The sequence below is a fragment of the Manis pentadactyla genome, chromosome 4 (assembly GCF_030020395.1).
Source record: "Manis pentadactyla isolate mManPen7 chromosome 4, mManPen7.hap1, whole genome shotgun sequence".
Taxonomy (NCBI): Eukaryota; Metazoa; Chordata; class Mammalia; order Pholidota; family Manidae; genus Manis; species Manis pentadactyla.
Window position 1 is genome coordinate 185,230,816 of NC_080022.1, and position 27,344 is coordinate 185,258,159.

The window sequence follows — 27,344 nt, forward strand, 5'->3', positions numbered from 1 at the left end:
CGCCGGCGGGGAGGGCGCGGTCTGGCCCCCTCCTCCCGCCGCCGCCCGCGTCCCAAACCGCGTGACCGCGGCACTGCGGCTGCAGCGCCGCCCTCCCCTCGCCGCGCCGGATTCCCGGGGATGGGGGTGGGGGTGGGGTCCCGGGGGTTCAAGACCCGACCTCCGCGGACGCGCACCGCAGACGCCCCAGCTCCCGCTCCTCATTCCTGGCCTCTTGGCGCGCGTCGCTGAGTCACCTTCCCGGAACGCGTTCGGGACGCTCAACACAGCCGGGGCGGCCCGGGGCCGCGCAGGGCGCAGGCGCGCTGCACCTCCACGCGGCCGAGCCGGCCCGCGGCCCCGCGCGTCCCTGCGGGCGCCTCCCCGGACCCGGGACCCTCTGGCACTGCCCCCCGCCCCCCCCAGGGTATTGGGGAACGAGGTCGAGCCGCCTGGGTCCTCCGGAAGAGAAGATACCGCGAAGGCGCGCCTGTGTTACGGGCGCCACCCGGACCTGCCTCTTCCTGACTTTTAAGGGGCGGCAAGAAGACAGGTGTGTGGGGTCGTACGGCTGCAGGTGGGGCGCCTGAGCACTCTGCGGCCTGGGCCTGGGCTTGGGCCATCTCGGGGGTTTAGTTTCTTCCAACTTTGGCCCTACCTGGTCAGGTCATCAGGTCAGCCTTGGCACCTTCCTCCTCTGGGTTTTCGGCAAACAACCCCCCAGGGACCTAACTCGAGTCGGTCGCGGACACGGTCAGGTCAGACACTTGCCCGTGACATGTATATCACGCACACGTTGACACACGCGTCCCTGTTGGCCTCCGTTGAAGTGAAAACTCCGGGACGCGTTTGCATCTTCCCGCCGAGCCCGGGAGAAGGGGCGCGAGGGACACGTCCCGATGCTACAGCCGCGATGGGGACCCCTAGTCCGGTTTTTCTCTCTCGGCTTCTCTCCGGTGAATGAGGGGCGTCGGCCTGGATCGCCGGCTGCGGGACAGCTTCTCTTGCCCAGGTGAGCCTCGATGGTGTCCTCTAGGGACAGGACCCAACTTTTGAGGTTCTTGGACAGGCCCCCTCCTCCGGACCTCAGCCCCTCGGGCCGGTCGCCCGCCCTCCCCGCGACAGCGCGTCCGGCAGCCTCGGCCTGGGTGGCTGCGCGGCGGAGCTGCGGCTCCGGGAAGCCGAAACTAATCCTCCGGGGAAGAACAGGGCGAGAGGAGGGACGCCCCGGCACGGAGCAGGGGCGCCCTGGGCATCTCGTTCCGGGGAACTGGGGCGGCGCCCGCGAAGGGGGCCCTGATGCCCGCCGCGGGCAGCATGGGCGCTCCCGCGGGAAGACCCCGGCGCGGGAGATGGCAGTGTTCTCGGGCACCTGCGCGTCTGCCCTTTGCGCTGAAGCGCGCGGGCCCGGCGCCGCCTCCGGGGCGCTGCGATTTTGGGCGCAGAGGCGAGTTCGCTCTGGGCGTGCGCCGGAGACGCTGAGCTCGCGGAGCGCAGCTCGTGGCCGGGCTTGGGGCTCAGCACCCGGCCAGCGCCTCTGCCTCTCTTTCCGATCGGCCGCGGTGCCGCCTTATTGCCAGTCGCCTACTCCGAGCGGCGGGGGCATGTGGCCGTGCGAGAGGCGGCGAGGTGAGGCCGGGGGCAGGCGAGCGGGCTTCGCTCCGGGTGCCGCTTCCACCCCAGCGAGCGCGGGGAGCGCGGGGTGTGGCCAGGCCGCGCGCAGAGGCACCCGCGGCAGCGAAGTTGAGCGAAAAGTTTGAGGCCAGAGGCCGCAAGGCCACGCAGTCCGCGTTCGCCCGGCGCGCCCGCTGTCGCTCGGGCTCGGGCTGAGCCCGGGACGAGCGGCGTTCGGCCGCAGACCTCTGCAGGGAACGGAGGTGGCGCCTCCCAGCAAACCGGGCCGACCGGGTAGGGTCTCCCGCCTTCCCCGCTCGCCGCTTGTGGCTCCCGGGCGGCCCGGGAAACTGGCCCCGCACCACGCGGCCTCCGCGCCCAACGGCCGCTCGGGAGCTCCGAGGGGCGGACCCGGCGACCGGCTGACTCCAGGCGGCGACCGCCCGCTCCAAACTTCGTGTCCTGAGAAGTCCGCTCAAGTTCTAGAGTTTTCAGACAACTGGACTCCCCTGCCCCAGGCAGCCCCTTGTGGGCGAGGAGCTGGTCCGCCGGAGACAGCCACGGGGCTCTGACTCATCTTCGGGCTGGAACCGGGGCCGCAGAGAGGAAAGGCCCCAGGAAGAGACTTCTGGCCCCTGGCGGATGGGGCACTCGGTTCTTGGACGGGAGCGCCCTCGGTGGCCCCCGGACCTTGGCTCTCTGTATCCCGAAAAACTAGGCGATGCCCAAGCGCGCGGCTTCCCGCGCGTGGCCCAAGGATCTAGCTGGGTGCCCCCCGCCTCAGGGAGCTTCGTCGGACTCCGCCAGCGCTGTCTCCTTTCCCCAAGATGGGGCAGCCGCAGGGAATGACGCTGCTGCCTCGACAGCCCCGGCTCCGGGCGGGGAGGCCGAGCCCCACAGCCGGCACCGCGACGCCCGCCTGCGCAGCACAGATAAGGAGCTAAAGGCAGGAGCCGCCGCAGCGGGCAGCGCCCCGACATCGCTGGGGACCCCCGGGCAGCGGGTGCCTCAGGTCGAGGTTATGGATCCAGGTTTGTGGGGACCCGGCGAGGAAGGCTATATGGGGAGTTTTCTTTCCCTGGCCAGGAAGGATGGCCAGGGTCCGCAGGACAAAAGTTGTAGACACTTAAGAGAAACTTTCCCCAACGAGTCCAGAAGCTGGCCCGCCCTGAGCCAAGAACCCGGGTGTCGAGGGCTCGGTGTACCCCACCGGAGCTCCCCTCTGAGCTCCCCTCTGGAGGCCCCTACTTCTGGCCAGGATCTACTGGATCAATTCCCCGGAGATTCAGGCACCACGTATCCACCCCAGTGCCCCTATTGTGATTCTCAGCCCCCTAGTGGCCGGTTGGGGACGCGGCCTTTTCGGGTTTGTTTTAACAGCGGGCGGCCCCCCGAACAGGCTCCCACGGCCCTGCCGCGTGCTGGTGCTGTTGAACCCGCGCGGGGGCAAGGGCAAAGCCCTGCAGCTCTTCTGGAGCCACGTGCAGCCCCTGCTGGCCCAGGCCGATGTCTCCTTCAAACTGACGCTCACTGGTGAGTGCCTCCCTATCGGTGCCGGTAACTCTCCTGGCCAGGCAACCTGAGCTCTTACAGCCACCTTTCTGCAGAGCGGCAAAACCATGCCCGGGAGCTGGTTCGGGCGGAGGAACTGAGTCGCTGGGACGCACTGGTGGTCATGTCCGGAGACGGGCTGATGTACGAGGTGAGGCCTGAACCGAAGGCCGGGGGTGGTGGTGGTGGTGGTGGTCGGGGGTGGGGTGCCTCCCAGGCTGAGGCCATGGTGCTCCAACAGGTGGTGAACGGGTTAATGGAGCGGCCTGACTGGGAGACTGCCATCAGGAAGCCCCTGTGTAGCCTCCCAGCTGGCTCTGGCAATGCGTTGGCAGCTTCTCTGAACCATTATGCCGGGTGAGAGCCCAGGGCCAGAGTGGGCTTCAGTTTCCCCTCAGTGCCACTCTTGTGCCAGATTCTCTTTTTAAATCCCCATTATGTTTGGGTGACTTCCACTCCCTCTTCTTTGGGGCAGTCTTGGTGATTCTAGCTGCCTGCCGCCACCTGCTCCATCTGTCATTCCTGCCAACTACCCCAGGGACCCAGTGTCACTCTGCATCCCCAGCTCCCCAGGAGGAGGAAGGGGAGGGTGCCCTGCCCATCAAAACTTTTCCCTTGCAGCTACGAGCAGGTGACTGATAAAGACCTCTTGACCAACTGCACACTGCTCTTGTGCCGCCGGTCGCTGGCGCCTGTGAACTTGCTGTCATTGCAGATGGCCTCGGGGCAGCGCCTCTTCTCCATGCTCAGCCTGGCATGGGGCTTCATTGCTGATGTAGATCTGGACAGTGAGAAGTTTCGGCGCCTGGGGGAGATGCGCTTTACTGTGGGCACCCTCCTACGCCTGGCAGCCCTGCGCGTCTATCAGGGCCAACTAGCCTACCTCCCCATAGAAAGGGTGGTCTCCAAGATGCCCACCTCACCTGCTCTGGACCGGCAGGGCCCTGTGGACACCTACCTCGTGCCCCTGGAGGAGCCAGTGCCCTCTCACTGGACCATGGTGTCTGAGCAGAACTTTGTGCTGGTGCTGGCTCTGCTGCACTCACACCTGGCTAGTGAGATGTTTGCTGCGCCCATGGGCCGCTGTGCTGCTGGCACGATGCATCTGTTCTACGTGCGGGCAGGTGTGTCCCGGGCCATGCTGCTGCGCCTCTTCCTGGCCATGGAGAAGGGGAGGCACATGGAGTGCAACTGTCCCTACTTGGTGTATGAGCCCGTGGCTGCCTTCCGCCTGCAGCCCAAGGATGGGAAGGGCGTGTTTGCTGTGGACGGGGAGTTGATGGTCAGCGAGGCTGTGCAGGGCCAGGTGCACCCAAACTACATCTGGATGGCCAGTGGCTGTGTGGAGTCCCCACCTTCTCAGGAGCAACAGACTCCACCTGACTGGAAGCCTCAGCAGACGCCACTTCCAGAAGAGCCCTTCTGACTTGTGTGGGCCTTGCTGTGCCTCAGTCTGTGTATTTGGTCTACTCTGAGCTCAGGACCCTCCCTCTTTCCTCCAGGATTGGAGGACCCTCCTCAGCCCGCACTGGGGGGCTGGAGGAGGACTCCAGCAGGAAGGTGGAGGGTGTGTTTTGGAAGGACAAGCTCTCTCCACCAAAGGCCAGGACAAAGCCCTGGGCCAGGGGCCCAGCTGGTTAGGCCCTGCTGCCTGCAGAAACTACCCTTTTGTTCTGGGAGCCCTACCCCATGAATTAAATCCAAATAAAGTGATATTCCCTGCCTACCAGTCATATCATAGGGGTTGTGGAGTGGGGTCTTGCTCCCACAAAGGCTCTAGAATTTAACAGTGATGGCCAAGTGTGCTTCCTGCATCAGGCAGTTCTGGCCCCTGGGAACAGTCACTCCGGTGGGGGGCACAGGAGAGCTGATCCAAGCTGCTTCTGCAGGTTGGGAGGCCCTGTCCCTACGATCATACCACCTTCGGTCTGGAAGAAGCTGGGGAGCTCAGCCAGCCGTCTCACCCAACATGGGAAGCCAAGCTTGGAGCTGGTGTCTTACCCACACAGCCAGTGAGAAGAGAAAATGTCTAAGTTAGGGGTGCTGGGGAAGCTGGCAAGGAGCAATGGGAATCAAAATGGGGGGCAGCTGTTCCCTTGTTAAAAGTAGTCTGTCATCCCTCCAGCGAGGGATCGGGGCTCTCCAGCTTCCTCTGCCCTCCACCACCGTCGTCACTGAAGGGGTTTGGGGCAGGAGCTGAAATCAGGAAGCAGCAGGGAGGACTGCCAGTCTCCCACACTGGGTAACCATTTTGGCCTAAAGCCCAGGCCAGGTGCTGCAGTGTCAGCTCCCCTGGCATCTGAAGCAGAACTGGCAGAACTGGTCAATACCAGGTCTCGGGGACCTCAGCTGCTGCTAGCAGAGTGCTTAAAAACTGCCTCTTGCGGAGCCAAACGGCCCTGCCCAAAGGCAAGAGCACTTGACTCACTGAGCTTCCAGATCCTGATCCCCAGCCCCCATGAGTCCGGTGACTGAAGGGCAGAAGGCACGGCAGCAGGCAGGGGAGGGAAGTCAACACCATGAGCCTTCTCTGGCATCAGGTCCTTCCTTCCCCTGGGAGGGGCGTGTGTGAGGTGCCCCAGTAGGAAAGAAAGGCAACGGAGCCCAAATGAATGGCAGAGGCAGGTTTAATGGTGCCACCTTGTCTTTTTTGTACATTGTAATGAGCCAAAACAAACAAAAAATGCAAGTAAAAAAAAAGTTTAATCACACAGCACTTTATACAGATATCGTAAGCAGTAGGCATTCACATCTCCACCTGAACAACACACTGGGAAGCACAGCCCCATCAGCCGCTCTAGGTGCTAGATGTTTCTCAAACAAGATACCACTCTGGGCTCCCAGTGCTGCGGCCGAGGTCCGGCCCTGTCGTTCCCCGCGGCTGCTGCCCCCTGGGCTTCACGGTGCAGCACAGGTGTGGAGCCAGCTTAAGGCGGACAAGACGCATCATGCTTTGGCTTCTTTTTTTGTCTTTTTTCTAATAAGAGTTTATATCTTTGCTCTTGAGATTATTTTCTTTCAACTTTAAATATTACATACATACACCAAAAATTACATAGCTGCAATGTGCTCAACAGCATCCTCTTAACCTGGAACTTCACATTATCAAAACCTTAGAAAACTTGTAAACCTCTGGGCCTGTCCCTGTGAGGGAGAACCCCAGCCAGCCACCTCTCCCCCCACGCTCCCCCCAGATTGAGCCTGCAGAGTCTGTAAGCGAAGGGCTGACAGGAGGCCCTGTTCTCACTGGAGGGCTGGCTCCTCCAGGTTCAGTGAGCTACAGCCACGGCCCAGCGGTAGCACTTGAGGGGCAATACCTACGGGAGACGCCTCAGAACTTGCCTGGCCTTGTTTGTGCCGCTGCTGCGGCCTCCTGAGGCCCTGGGATGGGGCTGAGCGGGGAGCAGGCATGGGCTTCGGTCCCAGCAGGCAAGGCCTTGATGCCAGAGCTGCCGATCCCCACCACCCGGGACAGGAAGCGCAAGGTACCTGCGGCTGCTCCTTTCCTGGCAGCTCCCTGGGCCTCATTCCAGGTTAGTATGTGGGGGCCACCACCTCTCCTGGTGGCACCCCGAGCCCAGCCTGGTCCCTACCTCTCTTAGAGAGCAAGTTTCAACAGGACTGAGGGCTATCCTGTGGTAAACGGCCAGAGTACAGCCAGGAGCGGTGAGGGCAGCTTTAACTCCCAAGGGCGAATGCGGATGCTGGGGCATGTAGGACCTGGTGGCGGCGGCGGGAGGGCCTAGGACACAGGGAGGCTGCGGTGGAACTGAGGGGGTTGAGAGGGACCAGGGGAACTGCTGGAGCAACCCACACTTCATGCAAGGTGCACCCACTCGGCGGCTGGCCAGCACAGCCCTGGGCCTGGAGAGCCCCTGTGTTAGGCCTTGGGAAACCCCATGTGTGCCCTGAGATGGAGACACAGGGAAGGAAGTGCCAGGTCATTCTGCCTGGGGTAACAAGTGGAGAATCAGCAAGAGGATTCAGATTTTCTTTGCTATAGGGGCCTGCCTGCCACAGATTGCTTCAAAGTAGAAACGGCAGCATCTCAAGAAACTTCTTGCGCTTTAGCATCAAACTCATCTTGGGGAAAAGAGGTTGGGGTGGAGGTGGGATGGCGGTCTGCCCTGGGGACAGAGGAGAAAATGGGAAGAGGGGAGATTCCAAGGGAGGGAGTAGCAGGCAGCAGCTGGCCTCTCCCCGCTGCGACGCTCCTTCCTGGGGCTGGCGGCTACTTGCCCTCTGTGCTCTCAGGCATGCCCGCCTCTATCAGAGTGGCCCGGAACTGCATGAGGACACCCCGGATGCTCTTGATGAAACCCTTAGAAAGCGGGAAGAGGGGGAAGCCAATGTCGGGGTAGCCACTCTTCTCAGGTAAGAAGCTCCGGTAGCTCTTTCTCCGCTTCTTTGGTTTGACACTGGGTGGCACCGAGGCATCAGGTGCTGCCTCCGAAGTCTGCTCTGTGTGGTCCCTGCTAGCTGAGGCCAGGCCCTGGGTGCCGCCCTCTGAGTCTGAGCCCTGGGAGGCCTCCCCAGGGCCGAGCCCTCCATCCTCAGGTTCTTCTCGGTTGCAGTCTGAGAGCTCGGCCATGGCAGGTGGCTCTGGAGAGCTGCTGTCCTTGGGGACCCCGTTGGGCAGCACCTGGGCCCTCTCCAGCAGGGCATGGGTTTCTAGCCAGGACTCGATGCGGTTCACCAGCCGCCAGCCACCAGTACTGAAGTGCTGCCGGATCTCCTGTTCAAAAACCTCGGGGGGCCGCCGCACCAACTGGGCCATGGACTGCACCACACGGATCAGCGCCATCTCGTTGTAGCAGCGACTGTTCTCGTAGCCCTCTTGCAGGCCCCGGTCGCTGTCAAAGCCGGCTTCGTTGTAGTACGGTTCGTTCACCAGGATTAGGCCTGACGGGGAGAAGCCCATGACAGGCCTACCCTCAACCCCCAGAGGCCGGCTAGAATCAGCAAGCCTCCCGCTGCTCCTCACCCCGCCGCCCACCTACCTTGGATGGAGATGAGCACCTGGAGAAGGCTGGATTTGCTCGTCCACCTCTCTGTGCCCTGGAACACACAGCACAGTCAGCTCGGTCCAGACAGCGGCGGATTAGCTCCTTCCCCATTCCAACAGGCTGGCACCGTACTCACCTTCCCAATCCAGGTGCCCAGGAGGCTGACACACACCTTCCCGTTGTCATACAGGTTGGGGTTCAGGCGCCCACTGCACTGAGAGAGGTAGCAAAAGTGGGGGGGCACGGCCGGGTAGATGTTGGGGAGCTGGATGTCAAATAGGTAGAGGCCATCCTCGTAGGGGGTGCGAGTGGGGCCCTTGATTAGGGCTGAGAAGAGGTCCTAGAGGGAGGGGAGGCCGAGGTTGGTGGGGGGCTTCTACAAATGGTCTCTGCTTTTGCTCTTTTCCAGGGAGCTATGCAGATCAAGTGGGAGGAGGAGCATAATGGGCCTCCAGGCATCGCCAGCAGTGGAAAAGCTAATGCTAAGTATCTCTGTGCAGACCTACTTAGCACCTTTAACTCCTGGTATAAAAGGAGTCCTCCAAATTGGCTTTCATCCTACCGGGTTTTTTCCTCATAAAGCATTACTTCTAAGTTGTATTCCTCAGAACACCTGTCCAGACTCCCACTCCCAACAAACAAGCAACAGTTACAACTAATTAGAAGGCAAAAGAACATTCTAGGATGGCAAGGCTGCACTTGCTTTTAGGGAACCAGAGGAACACAGGGATTTGAACTCCAGGGGAACATGTTGGGAAACCAGAGCAACTCAGGTCACTAAGTCATTAGACTCTCTACAGACATATGAGGTCTGTGTGTGCACGCCAGGTGGGGGTGGCATCAACTGCCAGGGCAATGGGCTTGGGGGTGAGGGATGTGCTAGAGGCGAGGGCAAAGCACCGACCTGAGTGATCAAACCCTCTTGTGTACGTTCTTATTGATGCCACCCTGTGGGCCTCAATAACACACTACTTCCCTGTCCCTGTGAGTGAGATTTGGAAAAAAACAGAAAACAAAAAAATACTATTCTCTCCTTCCCTCAGCAGAGATGAGGCAGGCTGAAATTTTCAAAAGAAATTTTACTAAAACTGAGAAAAACGACATTGTTATTAAGAACTTGAATGGTTCTGACCCTGTGCCAGTTCCCAGCCCGGTCCTGTAGTGCTGGGCCTGCAGTGAACCCATCTGAAGAGCACCTGAGAGGCCTCTCAGGGCTCAGACTCAGACCAAGCCGTGACCTTGGGCAGACTCAGTCTCAGTGGCTCGCACAGGGCCCAGCATGCAGTAGGAGCCGAGTAAAGGTTTGTGGAATAAATAAGGTGGTAGGTGGAACGGGCTTGCCCATTCCTGGAGTGAACAAGGACATGCTCACACTGCCCTGGCAGCACGACTCAAACACTGGGCCCAGGCCTCAGGGAGACACAGACCAGCAGTGTGCTGTGGCCAGGCGAGGGGCTACTCTTCTGTAGCTAAAAAGGAGTGAACTAGATCAATACACACTAACCTGTACCCTGTTGAGTGAAAAAAAGCAAACAGATGATGTGTATACAATGACATGCCATTCAGGTAAAACAAATCATAGAAAAAAAGGTGTGTTTAAGGGGATACATGAGAATGTAAAAATATAAAAACAGGTGACCAAACTAAAGTCATGATGACCCCTGGGGACAGGGCAAGGATTGGTCAAAGGCAACTTTAGCTTCTTCTATAATGTTTTAATTAAAAATAAATAAAGAGCAGACTCAGGTGATAACTGTATAAAAAGGAAGGAGGAAAGAACGAGCCATCTATCCTGACGCAGGCATGGGGCTCATGCCCCTCACCTGCTTGGGCCCGTCTCCCGCCCTGTAAGAGGCAGGCAGCCTCTCAGGTGCTGCTCAGTCCTGGAGGTGCAGGAGCCCAAGGCCGGCAGCTCCCACCAGCTCATCTGCACCTGCCCGCACCAGGCCCACGCAGGCTACTTGCCATTCTATCCTCAAACGTCTTGACCATGATGCCATCGGGCAGCGAGGTAGCCAGCAGGGCCATCTCCTTTCGCACTGTGCTGAAGAACTTCCTGGCTTCTGGAGGCTGGAACTCAATTTTCTTAAAAGAGTGATTTGCTAGAGGGAAATAAAATGGTCACTCAATCCCTGATGGTGAGGCCCTGGGAGCTCCCGCTGGAAACCCAGCTGCAACCCTTGGGAGGCTTGGCCTGGAGGGAGCAGCTGCTGGCTGTGCTCCCCAGAAGGAGGAATAAACCCACAGGCTTCCCACCCACCTCTCCTGGCCTCAGGGCCTCTGTACACACTAGGAAAATGATTTTGCTTTCCTCCTGCACCCCCCGCTCCCCAGGAGGCAGCCATGGGGGACTGGGAGGGGCTGAGCCACCTGGCCTCCAGGTCTGTTCACACACACAGGGCTAACTCACAGGGTGCAAACTCCAGGACTGAGAAGACCTCGCCCTTGGCACTGGTGAAGGTGACTCCAGGCTTGCCGCCACACTGCTGGCAGAGCACGGGGGTCTCACTGGGCCATTCGGCCTTCACAGGTGACGGCCCCTCCGGCTTGTCCTCCTTGTGCTCCGTGTCCATCATTGCCTCCATCTTTTCCTCCTCTGCGATGGCCACATTGTCCAGGGTCTTCTTGAGATTTTCCTGCAGCTTCTTGATGTCATCCAGAAACTTCTTCTCCCGAGTTGGCTTCTCTGGCTCCACCGTGGGGGAAGTGGGTGAGCCCGTCAGAAGTTGCTCCACGGTCATGTTTTTGAGGCTCTCCAGGATCTTGATGGCCTCTTTTAACTCCCGGAAGCTCTTTGGGGGCCCATCTTTGCCCGCCTTCTCCATCAGCCCAGCCACAGGGGCGGCCATGGCCACAGCCCCCTGAATAGCAGCCGTGGCAGCCTCTTCGCTGATCACCACCCCCTTGTCTTCCTCGGGGGCCACCGGCTCCTTAGTGGGTGGGATGGGGGGCTCCTCTATCTTGGGGTGCTCATCTTCCACCAGCCCGTTGTCCGTCTCCCAGCTGTCACTGTCATCTTCCCACTCATCCGAGGATGCCCCACTGGTGCTGCCTTCCACCGAGTCATAGTCTGACTCTTCAATCTCAGATTCGATGTTGTATAAGTGCTGCAGGCAGACAGGTGCCAGTAATTCAGAGGAGCTCTGCTGGGCTCCGGGGAACCCCAACCCTCAGAGCTGAGAGTGCAGGGGTGCACCGAGGCCTCAGCAGCCCCTCCATCTTGCTCCTTTACTGCTCTGGGCTCTGCAATTGGGCCTCTCTGCCCTAGGTAGTCCTTAGGTCTCTGGAAGTGTTTCTGTCTGCCCCATACCTGCCAGCAGGCCCAGAAGCCTCAGCCCATGGCCAGTTTCAGCCTTCTTGTGTGTCCTGGTCAGCATCTGCCCTTTGGGGCAAATCCAGTTCTACCCCTAGAGGACTCAGGTCAGTGGCCTTTGTAAAGACGGCTGCACGGGGGGGCTGGCAACATGTGACAGAAGGAGGAGGGGAGGGGAGAGAAAGCTACTTTGCCACATCCCATTCCTGTGTACCTGGAGCAGCTGCTGGGATGAGGGGGTGAACCACACTTTCCCCCACTCCATTAAGACACTAGGAGAGGGGAGCTGGGGTGTAAGGATCAGCTTGAACAAGGGGGCAAAAGAACGGTACTAAGAACAGCCTTGCTGCTCAGAACCCACCAGCAGGGACTCTTCTTTCATTCCCTGACCTGTGAAAGTTTCCCTAAATGTGATGGTAGGAGAGGTTCTGTCTCCTATAGAAAGTAACGTGCATTTTCTTAGCATAGTGAGATGGGGATCCAGGCAAACCAGATGCTCATGAAAATCTACACACACCTGGCAAGCTGGGGGCCATCTGTGGGCTGCTCCTCTGTCCTCCTAACTCCCTTCCCTGGGGCTTTGCATGTAATACCACCCTTTTCTCAAGCTTTCCCTGATACCCTAATACCCAAAATAAGACTCCCTCGCCAGGAAGATCCGAGAGCCTGTCTTTCCCATTCCCTGAGCAGGCACCGGGGATGGGCCACGGCTCCCAGCCCAGCTGCCACAGCTGTGAGCCAAGCGGTCAGAGTTTTGGCAGGGTCTTACCTGGGGCAAGATGATGGTCTTTGAGTTGTCAGCCCACACAACCTCCACCTTGCTACTGACGTCCACACGGGCCACCTGGCCAACTGATGGCTGCAGGGCAAATGGGACAGGGTCAAGGCTGCAGCTCTCCGGGAGGGGTGAGGACTGAGCACCTCTGCTAGGGAGCTCCAACAGGCGTGGCAAGAGCGAGGCCATGAGAAGAGAAGGGATTGGCTTCTAAGTCTTGAGCGTGGGCCTGCCGAGCTCCTACTCCTTCACCTGGCAGTCCAGGACACAGCCCCCCAGTCCCCTCCTGCTTGCAGCATTCTGGTCTCTGTGGGCTTCGACGTTCCCAGGATGGGGTTCCTCAGGACTTGGGCTCCTGCTCTCCCTCTGCCTGGAAACTGCCTGACCCCACCCAACATTCCCCCAGTTCTCCAAGGCCCAAGGCCCAGCTCAGATGCCATGTCCCCAGGCCCTCCCATGCCCCTGCAGCACTCTGCCGCCTGCTTGCAGCACTCAGGAAGAGGAGCTGGGCTTCCTGATAAAAGGGACCAGTAGGGCTTGGGGAGCAGCTCATGATGGAAGCCTGACCCTGGCAAGCAGGCCAGTCCCTGCACAGGTGCGCAGGTTGGGTGCAGAGCTGCGGCAGCTGCTGGCCTGGGAAAGGCAGGGGACAAGTGCTGCCCAGACTCCCAGGTCTTGTCTTCTGGAGCCACCTGGTGGCAGAACCAGGGACTGCAGCTGCCAAGGAGGAGGGGAAGCCGCCACCGGGCACGTGCACTTGCAGTGGGAGCACAGCCGCACCTCATCCTCCTTGTGAGGAGCGTTATCCTCAGTATTGCCAATGCGGATGACAATGTCCGTGGTGCGGAACCGGAAGTCAGGGTGGTCGGCAATGTCGTAGACACTCACGTCTTCCTCTTCTCCAATCATCTGGGGCACAGGAGTTGTGGTGAGCCCAGAGACCCTGCACCAGCCCACCAGAGCCCACCTACAAGCAGGTCCTGCACACTCACCTCCACATCGTCTCCACTTGGCCGCAGCTTGAACCACTTCACCACGCAGGTGCGGCCCACATGGTCCCCAGACTGCACCACGCCGTAGACAGTGGGGTCTGCACCGCTCTGGACTGGGGAACCACAGGAGGGGGCACAACCAGCTAAGGAGCCTGGTGGTACACCTGTCACCCACTATGACTCGGCCATAGCAGGACACAGGACCCCGGTTTTCCCTGGCTAGGTCAGTGGAGGCCAGAGAAGGCCCCTGAGTCCCCGGAAGAGTGAGTCACCATCCCAGGGTATCTCTTCCCTGACCCCAAGACCTCTGACCCATCCTTCCCAAGCCCTGCCCAGGCCGCATTACCTCGCTTGTCCACCACGAAGTCTCCGGGGCAGAACTCGTTGTTGTCCAGGTGGTGCACGGGGAAGAGGTCGTTGGAGCGGATGTTGGACTCCACAGAGCCGTCCTGCCACATTACATCTGCTGAGGTCATCGTGGTCACCACCTCCACAGCCACCCTGCGGGGCGGGACCAGTGAGAGAGGCCGTGCAAAACACTTACAGGAGAAAAGGACTGGTGCTCTTCCTACACCCCACACCCCAGCCCCTGGTTACCTGGCCACCTCTGTGGGTTTGGTAACCTGCAACTCTTAGTCCCAGGCAAGAAGACAAACAGGTCAGTAGATGCTCACCCACAGCTCCCATGCTGCGATCTCTGACCTCACCCTGTTTGGGGCTCAGGTCAGTGTGGTGGTCCCAGAGGCCAGACTTGGGGCCAGTACCACCATCCCTGCCTACACCCCCTCCCAGATCTCTCCTTTCCACCCGGGCCAACCCTGGGCACCTACGTCGTCTTGGTTGCACAACTGAGCCTTTACAGGGCCTGCAAACTGTGTACAGGCACAGAGGGGTCAGTCTCAGGCTGGACACTCAGCCAGGAGGGAGAGGTGCCCTTTCTGGATTTACCTGTCCCCCGGCTTGAAGTCACGAGTGATTTTATTCTTCTTCCGCTTGTGTTTTCGCTTCAAGTTCTTGATAGATAAGGGGATACTCTTTTTGCGACTCGTGCCGCTGCCGCTCTGGGAGGAGGTGGTAGAGCTGGCAGAGGAGGTCACTGAGCTGGTGTCATCCGTGTCATCGGCGGCCTCGTCGTCCGCATCCTGCTCTGCGGAGTGCAGTCTGTCGTCTCTGCCTTCCTTCAGCAGGAAAGGGGGCAGGTGCTCACCCGCCTCCTGGGCTTCCTCTGTGCCCTCATCCTGCATCTCCACCGGGCTGGAGGACCCATCAGGGGTCTCCTCAGGGCTGGCGGACCCCACTTCACTCTTGGCTCTGGCCCCACCTTTCTTGCCTGGGTCCTCCGTGGAATGGTCTCTGGAGCACTGGGTGTCCGGGGAGCAAGACATGATCCTCACAACCTGCTTCTTTAACAGGCGCTTCACCTGCAGGGCAGAGCAGAGGCCCGAGCTGGGGAGCAGCGGGGCTGACCCACCCCACTCTGGGTGTGGGACACCCGGGCTCTAGAGGATGCCCTAGGGGTGGGGACCGCTATACACACCTAAGTAGCCTGCAAGGGTCATCAGGCTGCCCCCCAAGGCCTAAAGCACAGACTGGCCTTCCTGGCTGTGGAAATGGCTCAAGGCCAGTTCCTCAAATGCCCACCAACCCCACCCCCAAGGACATACCTTCTTGGCCATAGAGCCCTCCCCCTGGGCGCAGTGTTTTTCTGGACATTCACAGGCAATCCTGGCCGGCTCTACCTTGGCTGGGAAGACATACAGACAGCGCTCCCCAAGCTGCCGCTGAGCATGGTCAAAGCATCCGAGACGCTTCACCCTGGGAGGGAGAGAAGTGGGGGCTGGGCCAGCAGTGTTCTTGGTCCCCATGCACCTGTGACTTCAGCACAGAGACTTGCTCAGGGTGTGCCCTTAGCATTGGGGTGGGCAGCACAGTGGAGCCACTCACCTGCCTAGGTTTTCCTGGGTGATGATGGAGGGTGGGGGGCTTGCGCTGTCCGTGCCCCCTGGACAGAAACTCTTGGTAATCCACGTGACTTTCAGTTCTACAACCTGCACCTGGGGACGGTGGGTGGGACACAGTCAGCAGGTTTAACAGTTCTCTCTTTAAGCAACTGCCCAGAGCCCACCTAACCTCCAGAGCAGGAAGTGGGTCTTCATACTGTAGATCCAAGTATGACACCGCCGGAGCAGGCCCCACCCACAACTAAAGCCACACCCTGGGATCACCACTGTCGGGGCCCAGTGTACCTGCCACTCGCCGCTCTCCCACCTTGCTCAGCCTGGGTCAGCCAGGCTGGGGGACATCTCCCTACTGGTCACCCCATGACCAGAGCTTAGGTTCCCTTCACCCTCAAAGCCCTTTCAGATCACCAGGGCCCAGATGCCAAGGAGCAGGGCTTAGCCCTCAGAGCAAGAAGGAAGACGTGGGTCAGAAGCTCAGCTCCAGAGTGAGGAGGTCAAGGATTCCACCCCACCCCAAAACTGTCCCCCAGCCCCTACCTCTTCCACCACCACTCGGAACTTGCTCTTGGTACTGAGCACAGGCTTGACCCCAGACAGCCACTGGACGCTGGAGAAGATCTTGGCAGGGCCGATAAGCACCTGGCCCGGGTAGAATCCATAGGAATCATCGAAGAAGAGACCCTGCAGGATTTGGAGTGGAAGGAAAAGTCCCTGTGAGCAGTGCCTCCTCAGGGGATGGTGCTCTTTGCACCCCCCACTTCTTGCCTGCCCCCTGCTTGCCCCACACCTGCACCCCTCCAATGCACTAAAAAACAAACTTGAGGTTTCAGATCAGCACCTCTCAAACCTAAGGTGCATGTGAGTCACCTGGGGATCTTACTGAGATGCACATTTGATTCACTCGGTTTCTAACAAGCTCTGAGGCCAATGTTGCTGGTCGAGGGGTGACACTAGAGGACGGACGCTCTAAGGGTGGGGTTCCCAAGCCTGTTTGATCATATACCCCCCACATACTTAATGTATATACTGCTGTTCCAAAACATGAGATTACAGTAAAATACTACATATACTCTAAGACAGAAAACTGGAGATTTTTTTTAAAAGATGAGAAAGAAAGTTAACAAAACGCAAAGCAAAGTTCTAATACTTTCTGCCCACACCCAAACTATCAGACTTTTGGTACACAGCCACCCCTTTTCTAGGAAACCACTCTGCCTAGAAACAGAGCTTAGCGTGGGCCAGCAACAAGCTCTTTTTAAGTCACCCTCCTTCCCATGCAGCCCAGAGGGCTGAGGAACACGAGACTGGCACCCCCACCCTCGAGCCTGCCTGTGTGAAGCAGACATACCGAGTCACTGACGTGCGGGCAGACATCATAGAGCTTGGCACCATCTTCTGTGTTCATGGAGCACCTGAAACAGTGAGCAAGGGTTTGGTCTACTCCCGGCACCATGACTGAGCCTCAGGGGAGGTGTGGCAGCCCGGACACAGTGGGTGCTAATCGGTATCGAAGGAGTTATGCAGAGGTGTCAGTCCATCGGCATGCCCTAAACAGCCCAATTCGTCCCTTGCCCACAGCTCAGCCTCTGCATGATGTAAGTAACTCTTCTAAAACAAAGCAGACCCGAACCCCATGTCTGAGTGCTCCCTACCAATAATTTCTAAAATAAAGCACCAGCCCCTAGCAGATATTCTGAATGATAATGCTTCTTTCTCCAAGTCAAAAGAGAGCCAGAAACCAGAAACCAAATGAGAGAATTTGGCCAGTATGATAAGGAGACCTGCCCAGGGCCAGGCACTGAGATGCAAGGTCCCAAATGTCAGCAGCACCTGCCATGGCCTCGAGGATACCTGTCACCGCAGGCCCCATAGGAAAATAACCCTCCTCCCCAGCTCTAGCAGCTGCCCTTCCGGGCAGATGGCTCCTGTGTGGTGAGATTACCTGGCCCCATTGGACAGCTTCAGGATGATCTGGTTCTTCAAGTCATAGACCTTCCCCAGCCAGCAGTCATAAGCAATGTAGTCCCCATACATGAACGGCTGCAAACCAAGGGGAGGGCAGATGACACTGGTGTCCAGGGCAACAATTCCTCTTTGTTTCACTGAGACAGAGAGGAAGGGTCTAGATAGCTGACTACAGGGACTGGTCGGCCACTGGCCCTAAATGACCCCTGCCCCAGGCTCCCCCAGGATCTAAGCTGCACTGTAGGTCCCCCTCCCGGTGTGGAGGAGGAGGCGGCAGGGAACTGCCTGGTGGTGATGGGAGAGTCATGCAGTGGCCTGGTGGCACCCAAGGACACAGGACTCTTGGCTGGGAGTGGGCTGTGGAGGTTGGCTACCTGGACAAGCAAGTAAAGTGATTTAAGTAAATAAATATAATGAGGATATCAAGAGCCAAGTTTCTCACTGTAGGGTAAGTACTCACTAATGTAAACGAGGTAAGGAGAGAAAGAATTGGAGGTGTTAAAATGGAAGGGGAGGTACCAGGATGGACTCTTATACTTTCATGTATATGTAGAATAGGTACTGATGAGTTTAGATGTGTAGACATGTAAATACATACATGCATATTCCTGTTCTGAAAAGGGCCTTGCAGTATTTAGTATACCTGGCATGCATTCAATTTTGGTTTTTAAAGTACCATTCTCCTCTGAAGGAACCAAAGCTCCTTGAAGAAATGGCTGATTTCAGGGCTACAGAAGAAAAAAATTCAAGATGGAAAGCCAGAAAGTGCTTAAAAAAAAAAAAAAAAAAAGAAGATGGGACATGTCAAAAGGACACAGATGCCAGCTTGAACAGTCTCCTATTGGCCAAATTTGGGATAATTAAAGCAACAACATAAATAATGGTAGTGAAAGATTACAATCAAAATTCAGTAAAACAGGACTGAATCTACACTAAATTACAAAATGAACACATCAACGGGATAGAAGGTGAAGCTCTTCCATACATTGAAATACTACCTAGTAAAACGAGAAGGGAGCCATAAAAATCATTGTTTAGTGGCCATCAGACTGCTGGTCACATCGGGGGGAACTGTTGGAGGCTAATGTGGTGGATTTAGCGTTTGACAAGTTACCGGTTCCTGACACAATTGCAGAATATCTCCCCATAAGATACAATCACTGGCAAAGGGGTAAATGGTGACTGTGGTGGAGAGGCTTGGCCGACACCAATATGACCAGGGATCAGAGTGAACGTCCCCACGGTGCTCTGAACATGATGGGCAGGGAAGAGCTCTGCAGAGTTTCTGGGGTGGTCCTGGCAAGATGGCAGGGCCTGAGGAAACGTCAGATCATCCCCACTCAGGGTCGCCCAGTGGAACGATATGAGAGACAAAGCCAGACTGGGGAACTATGTCAGGCTGGAGGGATCGGAGTCAGCAACTAAATGCAAAGTGTGTTCCTGAATAGAATCCTGGATCTGAGAGGGCAAAGGACAGTGCCAGGACCACGGAATGGGGTCTGCGACGGGGCAGGAAGGCATCCATGCTGACTCCTAAACTGGGGCCTGAATGGCGGTTAGATGGGAAAATGTTGCTGTTGGGGGAAATATGTATTGTAGTATTTGGCGTCCGTGGGCATCACACCTGTGCTTGCTCTCAAATGTTTCAGAAAAAGACTCAGAAGAGGAGATGAAGGAAGGGAAGGAAGGTGATGAAGCAGAGGGAGTAAGTGCTACCAGCTGAGGTGAGCTGATGTGCAGGGAGATACAGAACTTACCACTTTTTGGTGTTCGAAATCACTTAACAAAATAAATTAAGAGAGAGAAATTTATTTAAAAATAAAAAAAGTGTTAGGGGAGAAAGGAAACGGGCAAAGAAAACCACACCAGCAACCTGCACTGGAGACGTAAGGATGTATCCCGACCCCGTGCTGAAGCGGCTCACTCACAAGCAGGGGTGTCCAGGCCACGAGGCAGCCACAAGGGCCAACTGCCATGCTCTGCCGCCTGAGCTGGGCTGGTACCGTACCCTGGGCTGGCAGGACAGAGCCAGAGTGCCGCGAAGGAACTCACAAGGGAGGGCAGTGGGGCCGCTCACCCAGATGTGCTGGAGGTCCCTGCTGTTGACAGGGTAGATGATGCAGTTGGTGCCTATGAGCTTGACGGCGCAGTCGATGCTGACGTCTATCACTGTGCCGCACTGACTGTCCTGCGAAGGAGAAGGCATGCAGCCCGAGCAGGCACACAGCGCCAGCCACCATGGGAGACCCAGCCCAGACAATCCCCAGGCAACCCCCAAGCAGGGGTGGGGATGGGGACGCAGGACTCACGGTGGATCGCATGTGCCGGACCACATCCCGGGGCACCACGGAGCGGTCCTCCAGTTTCAGCTGCATAAGAAACACGTGAGTGAGACAGTGGCCTCTGTAGTCACTAGGGGATCCATTTCTCCCAACCTCTGAGTGAGGGAGGATGTGCAGACATTTTGCTAAGTGATTCTGGCAAACTGCACACAGCCCTCTAACAGCACCCAGATCAAGAGACAGAATTCCAGGTACTATCAAATTCCACCACAAGCAAACTATGCTGCCTGGAGGTGACCTTCATTATACTGAAAAGTGTGGCTAACAGACAGATTACATGAAGCCTCATTTAAATTTGAGATTTAACTGCCTGTCTACAGAGAGCAAGAGTGAAATCCTTTTTCTACCTTTTGCAAGCACCCTCTGACCAGCTAAGGAGTGCTGAGGAAGGCAGGGTAGAGGAGGAGCATGACTCGGGGCTCTGTGGGTCACCCTGAAGCCGCTATCACCCCACACGACCTTCTAATCTGGGCTATCCTTCCAGACCAGCCACAGCGTGCTCCTTATCTAGCGCGCTGCAGAGCACTGCGGGCTGCTGAGTAACTCTCAGGACAGCCAGCTTTGGGAGGCTGGCCAGACGCACGGCCGGCACCTGGCCCATCCCTCCAAGAACACCCTGCAGCAGCGCCTCCAAGACAGCCAGGGCCTCCCAGCAGCTGCCCCCTCCTTCTGCTAGGCACTTGGTCTTCCTCCAGGAGCCCAGGCGGGAGATGGATCCCCAACTGGGGCTGCTCCTCTAGTTCTTCAGAGTCATGGTCATGGCTGGGTCTCTGTGACTGCCCACCAACTTTGGATGGGCACCTTCAGCACCCCAAAACAGGGCATGGAACTGCTGTTCCCTCAAGCAACACCCGACCAGAGACTCCCCAAGATCACGTTCTCTCCACTCCAAACCCTGGGGCATGGAAAGGTCACCTCCATGGCAGGAGAATTGATCACTGAAAGGGAAGATACTGCCTCAAGGTCATGACATTTCGGCAGTGATGACTGAAACTCTATTAGTAGGGTACGACTTACAAAAAAGTAAAGGGGAAGCAGTGGGTCCTGTCACCAATGGGGAAATTTTCCTACAGGGAACACAAGCCTGTGATCTGGAAGAAGCAAGCCCAGGAGTTAAATATGGGGGTCCTTGAGCCAGACACTTGTGCTGGCTCTGAAACCTCAGGCAGATCGCTCATGCCCACACGTATAACAGGAAGTCATGGCAGCCACCTCAAAGTAGTCGAGGGAGAGTTCCAGGGCACCTGGCACACTGTAAGTGCTCAGCAACGCCACTGTGGTCACACCACATGACTGCACGGCTTCCAGGGCAGAGGCTGAAGACCCTTGAGTTCAAGCTCTTCTTACGTCTACTCAAAGACCCCAGGAGGCTACGAGGGGTCACATGGACCTCTGCTAAGATGTACTGAGATGCCAGTGCCACTATTCTACTGCACAGAACTTCCCAGCCTGCAGCCTTCTGTGCCCAGATCTCTGGTCTGGAACGTGGTATTTTCAGTGCTGTCCACCCATCTCAAACCTCTGCTCCCTTTTTAGACTTCAAAAAGCCACAACTGCAGGTCTTTCCAAGTTGCCATAGATACTACAAGTTGCAGTGACAGGAAATCCAATGGGAGAGGGACCTCGCTGTGTGGGGTGGAGAGGATGGCAGCACTGGGGTGAGCTTTAACAGCAGGCACAGGCTGCCTCACCTGCCCAGGTTCCCTGAGAAGAGAGCCAAGTCGAGTCTGTGGGTCACGTTTCGCCCTTGCTGTTTGTGTCCGTCCCCAAGAAAGGATCCAGGACAGGAAGAGAACAGTGCAGGGGCAGACCCTAAATCAGTGGTCTTTGATGGGACACTGCCTAGCCTCACTGCACCCAGACCATGGGACTCCGGAGGACACAGCAGGAACTGAAGCTCATGTTATGAGGCTAAAGAAGGAACAGCACAGCTAGTGACAGCCGGCATCACCACGGGCCAGGGGCAGGCTTCCCCCTTCCTTCCTTTGCAGGACCTCTGCTGGCAGGTGAGACTGGCAGGGCAGACAGTTCCCAGTGTTCCAGGGAGGAGGAGCCTGGCTAGCAAATGCCAGCCTCTGCATGTGGCCCTCCTGACTTGTGCCTGGCCTCCTGCCAGGGTATGACTCCACTCCACCACGAAGCCCAGTCTCCAGGGTCTTCTAATCTCCAATGACATGGCGTGACATTTCTCCAAAGCCCTGACAATGCTGGGAGCAGAGTCGGGGTGGCAGGGAGCAGGATGGGGTGTAGTGGCCACTATTCTGGCTATATTCCCCTCCTTTGGGAATTCTAGAAAATGAGAAAAGGGTATCTGGAAGGGCTTACGACGACTTGCAAGGCTCTGCATTCTCATTTGCAACTTTCCCTGCCAACTCCCTGTGCCCCACTCCCACTGGCACTGACTTCCTCTAATTGAGCCTAGAGGACGCTCCAGGTGAGTACCCTCCACCGGACGTCCTTCCACAGTCCTCCTTCTGCCCCCACCATGTGCTCCCCTCATTATGAAAGCTTTTGGTGTGCCCACAGGAGGAACCCTCGTGCTCCCGGGGCCTCGGGAGCTCTGGAGTGCCCTGCCTCGGAGTGACCACAACTGGTGCTTATTATGCTCCAGGCAGTTTTCTGGGCTAATCTGTGAAACCTTACACAATGCTGTGAAGTAAGTATACTATTATTGCCATTCCCGTTTTTTAGATAAATAGAGACAGAGAGAAGACAAGTAACACGTTCATGGCCACAGAGCTCCTGAGCGGGAGAGCTTGACTTGAACTCCGGCAGTCTGGCTCCAGAGTCTATTCTCTTAACCACACAGAAAACTCATCTGTATCCAGAGCTGCAGAGAGAAGCAAAGAATAATCATAATTTCTGGCATGCCTGCACATTCTAGCAGACAGTGATTATTCTGGTTAAAAAAGCAATAAATGCTGTAATCATTTCTGGAGTGTGTGGAAAGCAGAGCTGTGGCCCCTGACGGCAGATGTCGTCAGGGCCCCAAGCACCTACTGAGGCTCCAGGTGGAAGAAGCCCCCACTTCCATGCCCACCTGAAAGGTCCAGGAGCAGGCAGCAGATAGCCAGGGGTGCTAACACTGGAGGGCGCTGCGCCTGCTCCGGGAAAACAATCAGATCCTGGATCTAAACTAAGTCATTGAACAAGACCACGTTGTTTTTGTTAGGTGCACCTGGAGAGTAGTTTTTTAAAAAACTGTTACCACGAGGGGATCTGGGGTGGAGTTGGACGGACTTCAACTGTCATTATAGCTCTAAAATTCTGAACAATCTCTGAGGTGGGGAACTATTAACATTTCCAGAGGGGGAGCTGTAGCTATCACACATTCCTGAACAGAAAAAAAGGTCACACACCAAAATGTTAAAGGTCTCTGAGTGAGGAGGGGCTATCGATGGCTTTTAAAATGAACATGCATTACTTTAGACACTTCCGTGACATGACTGTGCGACGTACCTGGTGGAACCTGAGAACCAACATACTTTGCTCCCACTACCTGCTCTGGAGATAAGCGCATCAAACAACTGTTCTCCATGGAGAGGTGCTCTGACTCCTGCACTGGGGCAGGAGAGCCAAGCCTCATGGAGGGGTTCCCTGATGGGAGCAATGACTGAGCACCTTCCACATGCCAGGTGCTGCTGGGGAGACAAGTCCCTGCTCTCACGAGGCTTCCATTATAGTGCAGTGGGGGACACTGACAGACAGACACACAGGTCAAGTAGTGCCCAGTGTCATACAGAAAAATAAGGCAATATTGGTGTGTGTGTGTGTGTGTGTGTGTGAGAGAGAGAGAGACTGGTAAGGGGGGGAGGGGAACACATGTCACTTGTTTTAAATGGACGGTCAGAAAGGCCCCTCCAAGGTGACATTTTATCAGAGATCTGAGTGCAACAGAGAGCTTTCCAAGCAGAGAAAAGACCTGCCATAAAGACCCTGGGTGGGGTGTGCCTTACGTGTTGACAGCCAGCAAGGAGGCCAGCAGGGCTGAGAATGGAAGCCCTGCGGTGCTCTGAGCAGAGGGCATGCAGGACCATAATGTTAAAGGGACCATGTGGCTCTTGGGTAGAGAATGTGCTGTAGAGAGGGCTAGGGAGACCACTTAACCCAGTCATTCTCAACTGGGAGCAACTCTGGCCCCCACTCCCCCTGCCACAACTACCAGAGGACATCTGGTATGTCTGGAGACAGTGTGGGTTGTGGCCACTGGGTCAGAGGCTTCTGGTACACAGTGGGGAGAGGCCAGGGATGCCACTGAACATCCACCAGTGCAGAGTACAGGCTCCACAATAAAGAACCACCCAACCCCAAACAGTGTCGAGCTGGAAGCTCCAAGGCTCCTCCCAGGACGGGGGCTCACACTGGAGCAGTGGGTGAAAGGATGCCCTTGAAGGCAGGGCTAACAGGTGTCTCATGTCCAGAGGTGATACAAATGGGCAGGGAGGCTGGGCACTTCCATCTCCCGCCACTGGAGCCCCAAGGAGTTCTGTCCTGGCCAGGAGGCCCACTCTCCTCCCTTGCCCCCCGCCTGCCCACAGCTCCTCTGAGCCGCAGTCATGAGGCCCACCACTACAGCACAGCACGGACAATGACCTGGTCCTGCAACTCGTGGTCTAGACCCTTGTTCATAACACTGCTCCTGACTGATCTAGAGAAAGCCAAACTCACTGTATGAAAATATTCCAAGAACAGAAAAAGGCAAACTAAGGTTGATCAATAGATTGAAACACAAGGAAGCTGATACAAGAAGCTACCTGCAAGTGGATTTGGATGTCACATCCTGTAGGACTGCGGTGGCCCTATGGGTCGGCCTGCTCGGTGGAGGGCAAGCACTTGCCCTAGAGAAAGAAGGCAGCTTCCTGCCTGGCCAGCAGCACCAGCACCTACTAATGGGGCTCCTGGGTGAGAATGAACTGCAGGAGTCCAACAGAAGGCAAAGGAGGGGCCTTGAAGGTGCCGAAGCATCTGCACCCACCCACCGTCATCTCCTGTCAAACTTGGGAAGGCCAAAACGTAGGAGATGTGGGTGCTCTCCTGCAGTGCCACAGGAGGAAAACCAAGCCAGTCTTTTCTGGGGGCTGGTGATGTTATCAGTGCCACAGCCTTCATTGCAGCTGGGAGCAGCACCCATTACAAAAGGGGCAGCATGGTGCATGGCATCCACCAGGGCTTAATAAAGGCTCAGGTCGTGAGGACAAGCTGCCTGCCTGCCCCTCATGGTGCTCCTGGTGAGTGAATGGGAAACGGGGCAGCCCGCAGTGGTCCTCCATTTGGGTTTGTACGACGCTTTACCTCAGCTGAGCTGAGTGAGGCTCGAGATACCCAGGAGCCTCACGGTGCTCAGCAAGGAAAACAAAGTCTTTGGAAAAGAAAAACAAGCCAGCTGTTCTGCCTGGAGAGGGGAGGGAGGGACAGAGAAGTGGCCTATCAGACATATACAGGAATTAGGCTGTGTACCAAGGCCAGGATTCAAAGAACAGATTCCTGAAAGGAATACAAGGCCAGACAAGCACTGGAAATTTCTAAAGGCTTGCTGCTTCCCACCGGGTGAAAACAATCTGAGAAACACCACCCCTCCCATCCTCCATTCCAGCTTGAGCTGAGTGAGTCCTAGATCCACTGGAGAAGGTGACAGGCCAATGCAGCTGGCAGTTGTGCTGGGGACCCCAGGGCCTCCTAACCAATGCCTCACCTGCCTCAGTTGAGGTCACAGACACTTAAGAAGGCTCCTTTAGTTCTTCCAATGTCATCCCTGAGCTCGAAGGCCTAGCCACACACGGGGGACAAGGTTTCCATGGTAAAGATGTCCAGGCAGGAAGGCAGCTTCCCGGCCTGCACTGTGGCCATGGAAACAGACTTTTAGAACTGGGTTTCTGCTCAGGAACGAGCTGGTGACTCGCATGTGGCTCTCCCTATGTACGAACTCCAGGTCAGAGAAAATGTAAGGTATTTTCATTTTGTTTTCCCATCTAAATGTAATTTCTTTAAAGCCGAAGCACGTTCCTACATACTTGTATTCTTGTCTCATTATGAACCTATAGAAAACACTCAGAAGCTATGGAATTGATTGATCTCAGCCTTTGGTGTTAGCAGGGCTAACTCCTAAGCCCGAGTTTCCAGTTCACACTGGATTCGGGAACATGGCTAGTCAGTGATTCTGGGGTGTGCCAGTGTAAGGACTTTCTCAGAGCAGTTGACCATCTTGTGGTCAGGCTGTAAGGGCGTGTCCCAGCCGCGACGAAACCCTCCAAGACGGCCACCAGGACCTGTGCTTCTCAGTTCACGACGAGCCCCCCACCTCACTGTGGGGGCAGGCCAGCTGCACTACCACACAGGACAGACTGGGGGCATGTTTGTGAGTGTCCACATAGATGCTTCCCTGGCTGAGAAACCCAACTCAGTGCTGGGGGTTGGGGCTGAAGCAGAGGGTACCATTCAACAGGAACTCTGCTGAAACCTAGGACTTAGGTCCATTTGTTAAAGTGCTTCCCATAGAGTCAAGGCTAAAGAACAACACAAATATAAAATAAGGAATGTACATTGTCTTCTAAAGAATTCACAAGAATCTAGCACAGAGATGGGTGGGGAGGGAGAAGGCTGGCCCAGTAACCTTAACCATCCCTCCAGAGCAAAGGCCACTCGGCAGACAAGAAGCTACTTACGCCAGATTGGAAAGTTTATCCCCTAGTGTGGAATTCTGAAAAAGCTTTGGAAATCTTTTTTTCCAAATTTTCTAGAATGGAATGCTCCCTAGAGCAGTGTTTTTCAAACTGTGGTTGTGGCCCGTTAGTGGGTTATAAACTCAATTTAGTGGGTCACAGACAACACTGGAAGAAAAAAATCTGAGCACAGCTCACACAGCAAGGCTAGGGACTGTTGCGAGGTACCTTCCCAGTTGCATATGCAATGCCTGTGTGTCCTTGGTCACAACACAAAATGTACATTCTGTGACAGGTCACCCTCACCCACCATACCTAAGCTGCCCAGCCTCCGGCACGCTCTGCTGTTTCTCTCTGGCTAAGGTTTTGGCCAGTTACATCGAGGGGAGAGACACATCTCATCAGAAGCTAGTCTGAAGCAAAAACAAACAGAAGAAGACCTAGGACCTAGAGGTTCACACAAAGACACTGTGGGGCTGGGGAGCTTCAACTCTTTCGGACGTTACTTAAAATGCCAGTGAAGCTGGCTTTCAGAACAGTAAAGCTGGGAGTGGCAGGAAGTGGCGCTGGCTGCGGGCTGGAGCTGGGCTCCCCGTCCAGCTTCTTCCTAAGCCCGAGTTTCCAGTTCACACTGGATTCGGGAACACGGCTAGTCAGTGATTCTGGGGAGTGCCAGTGTAAGGGCTTTCTCAGAGCAGTTGACCATCTTGTGGTCAAGTTCCTGAGAACCCGGAAATCAGCAAGCCGCCCACCTGAGGACAGAAGGTCTTACCACCAAAACACGAATGATCAGAGGGCTCACGTGCCTAGGGCAGGAGAGGGAGAGCAGCTGGAACAGCCGGGAAATGTGGGAGAGCAGGCATTGGTGCTCCAATCAGAAAACTCTGTCAATCATGTGCTACCCAAACCTTTCAACAGAAGCCCTGCTAACACCAAAGGCTGAGATCAATCAATTCAATAGCTTCTGAGTGTTTTCTATAGGTTCATAATGAGACAAGAATACAAGTATGTAGGAACATGCTTCGGCTTTAAAGAAATTACATTTAGATGGGGAAACAAAATGAAAATACCTGGAAACATTTCTATATAACACACTGCTGAGCTGGGTAGAGGGACAAAAATTCCTGCTTCTGGATGGCCGGTGGGGAAGGCAGGAAGATGCACAGGAACGACAGTCTAGAGATTCA

At 56.4% G+C, this 27,344-nt stretch overlaps 2 protein-coding genes across 10 annotated transcripts in view; one reads left to right on the top strand and one right to left on the bottom strand.

Annotated features, from left to right (window-relative positions):
* The first annotated feature begins 209 nt into the window (after nt 1-209).
* Nucleotides 210-4,868, top strand: SPHK1 (sphingosine kinase 1). 6 transcript variants are annotated; one of them, XM_036900292.2, is made up of 7 exons: nt 210-532; nt 810-935; nt 2,312-2,624; nt 2,974-3,126; nt 3,201-3,295; nt 3,386-3,501; nt 3,766-4,868. In XM_036900292.2, exons 2-7 carry the CDS (start codon nt 879-881, stop codon nt 4,568-4,570), a joined length of 1,539 nt encoding a protein of 512 aa, XP_036756187.1. In that variant the 5' UTR covers nt 210-532; nt 810-878; the 3' UTR covers nt 4,571-4,868. The 6 variants fall into 6 exon arrangements, with proteins under 6 accessions (XP_036756187.1, XP_036756189.1, XP_036756194.1 ...); XM_036900294.2 differs by having other exon boundaries at nt 210-991; XM_036900299.2 differs by having other exon boundaries at nt 210-991; nt 2,421-2,624.
* Nucleotides 4,869-5,753: 885 nt separating this feature from the next.
* The window catches only part of UBE2O (ubiquitin conjugating enzyme E2 O), a 58,500-nt gene continuing 36,909 nt past the window's right edge, over nt 5,754-27,344 (bottom strand). For 2 of the 4 annotated variants that reach the window (XM_036900213.2, XM_036900215.2), the window contains exons 2-18: nt 19,466-19,525; nt 19,234-19,344; nt 17,134-17,231; nt 16,540-16,603; nt 15,729-15,872; nt 15,175-15,284; nt 14,895-15,045; nt 14,179-14,651; nt 13,577-13,731; nt 13,231-13,343; nt 13,019-13,147; nt 12,233-12,322; nt 10,561-11,257; nt 10,116-10,252; nt 8,287-8,490; nt 8,145-8,202; nt 5,754-8,046 (exon numbers count right to left, since the gene is read on the bottom strand). In XM_036900213.2, the coding sequence (XP_036756108.2) occupies nt 7,376-8,046; nt 8,145-8,202; nt 8,287-8,490; nt 10,116-10,252; nt 10,561-11,257; nt 12,233-12,322; nt 13,019-13,147; nt 13,231-13,343; nt 13,577-13,731; nt 14,179-14,651; nt 14,895-15,045; nt 15,175-15,284; nt 15,729-15,872; nt 16,540-16,603; nt 17,134-17,231; nt 19,234-19,344; nt 19,466-19,525 (3,465 nt within the window). In that variant the 3' untranslated portion in view covers nt 5,754-7,375. The remainder of the gene's footprint in view (nt 8,047-8,144; nt 8,203-8,286; nt 8,491-10,115; nt 10,253-10,560; nt 11,258-12,232; nt 12,323-13,018; nt 13,148-13,230; nt 13,344-13,576; nt 13,732-14,178; nt 14,652-14,894; nt 15,046-15,174; nt 15,285-15,728; nt 15,873-16,539; nt 16,604-17,133; nt 17,232-19,233; nt 19,345-19,465; nt 19,526-27,344) is intronic. The other 2 variants (XM_036900214.2, XM_036900216.2) reach the window with 2 other exon arrangements.

Coding starts and splice junctions, on each gene's coding strand:
- SPHK1 (XM_036900291.2), top strand. CDS start 879: ATGCTACAGCCGCGATGGGGACCCCTAGTCCGGTTTTTCTCTCTCGGC. Junction 936..2,311: donor TCTCTCTCGGCTTCTCTCCG/GTGAATGAGGGG, acceptor CCGAAAAACTAG/GCGATGCCCAAGCGCGCGGC. Junction 3,502..3,765: donor TCTCTGAACCATTATGCCGG/GTGAGAGCCCAG, acceptor TTTCCCTTGCAG/CTACGAGCAGGTGACTGATA.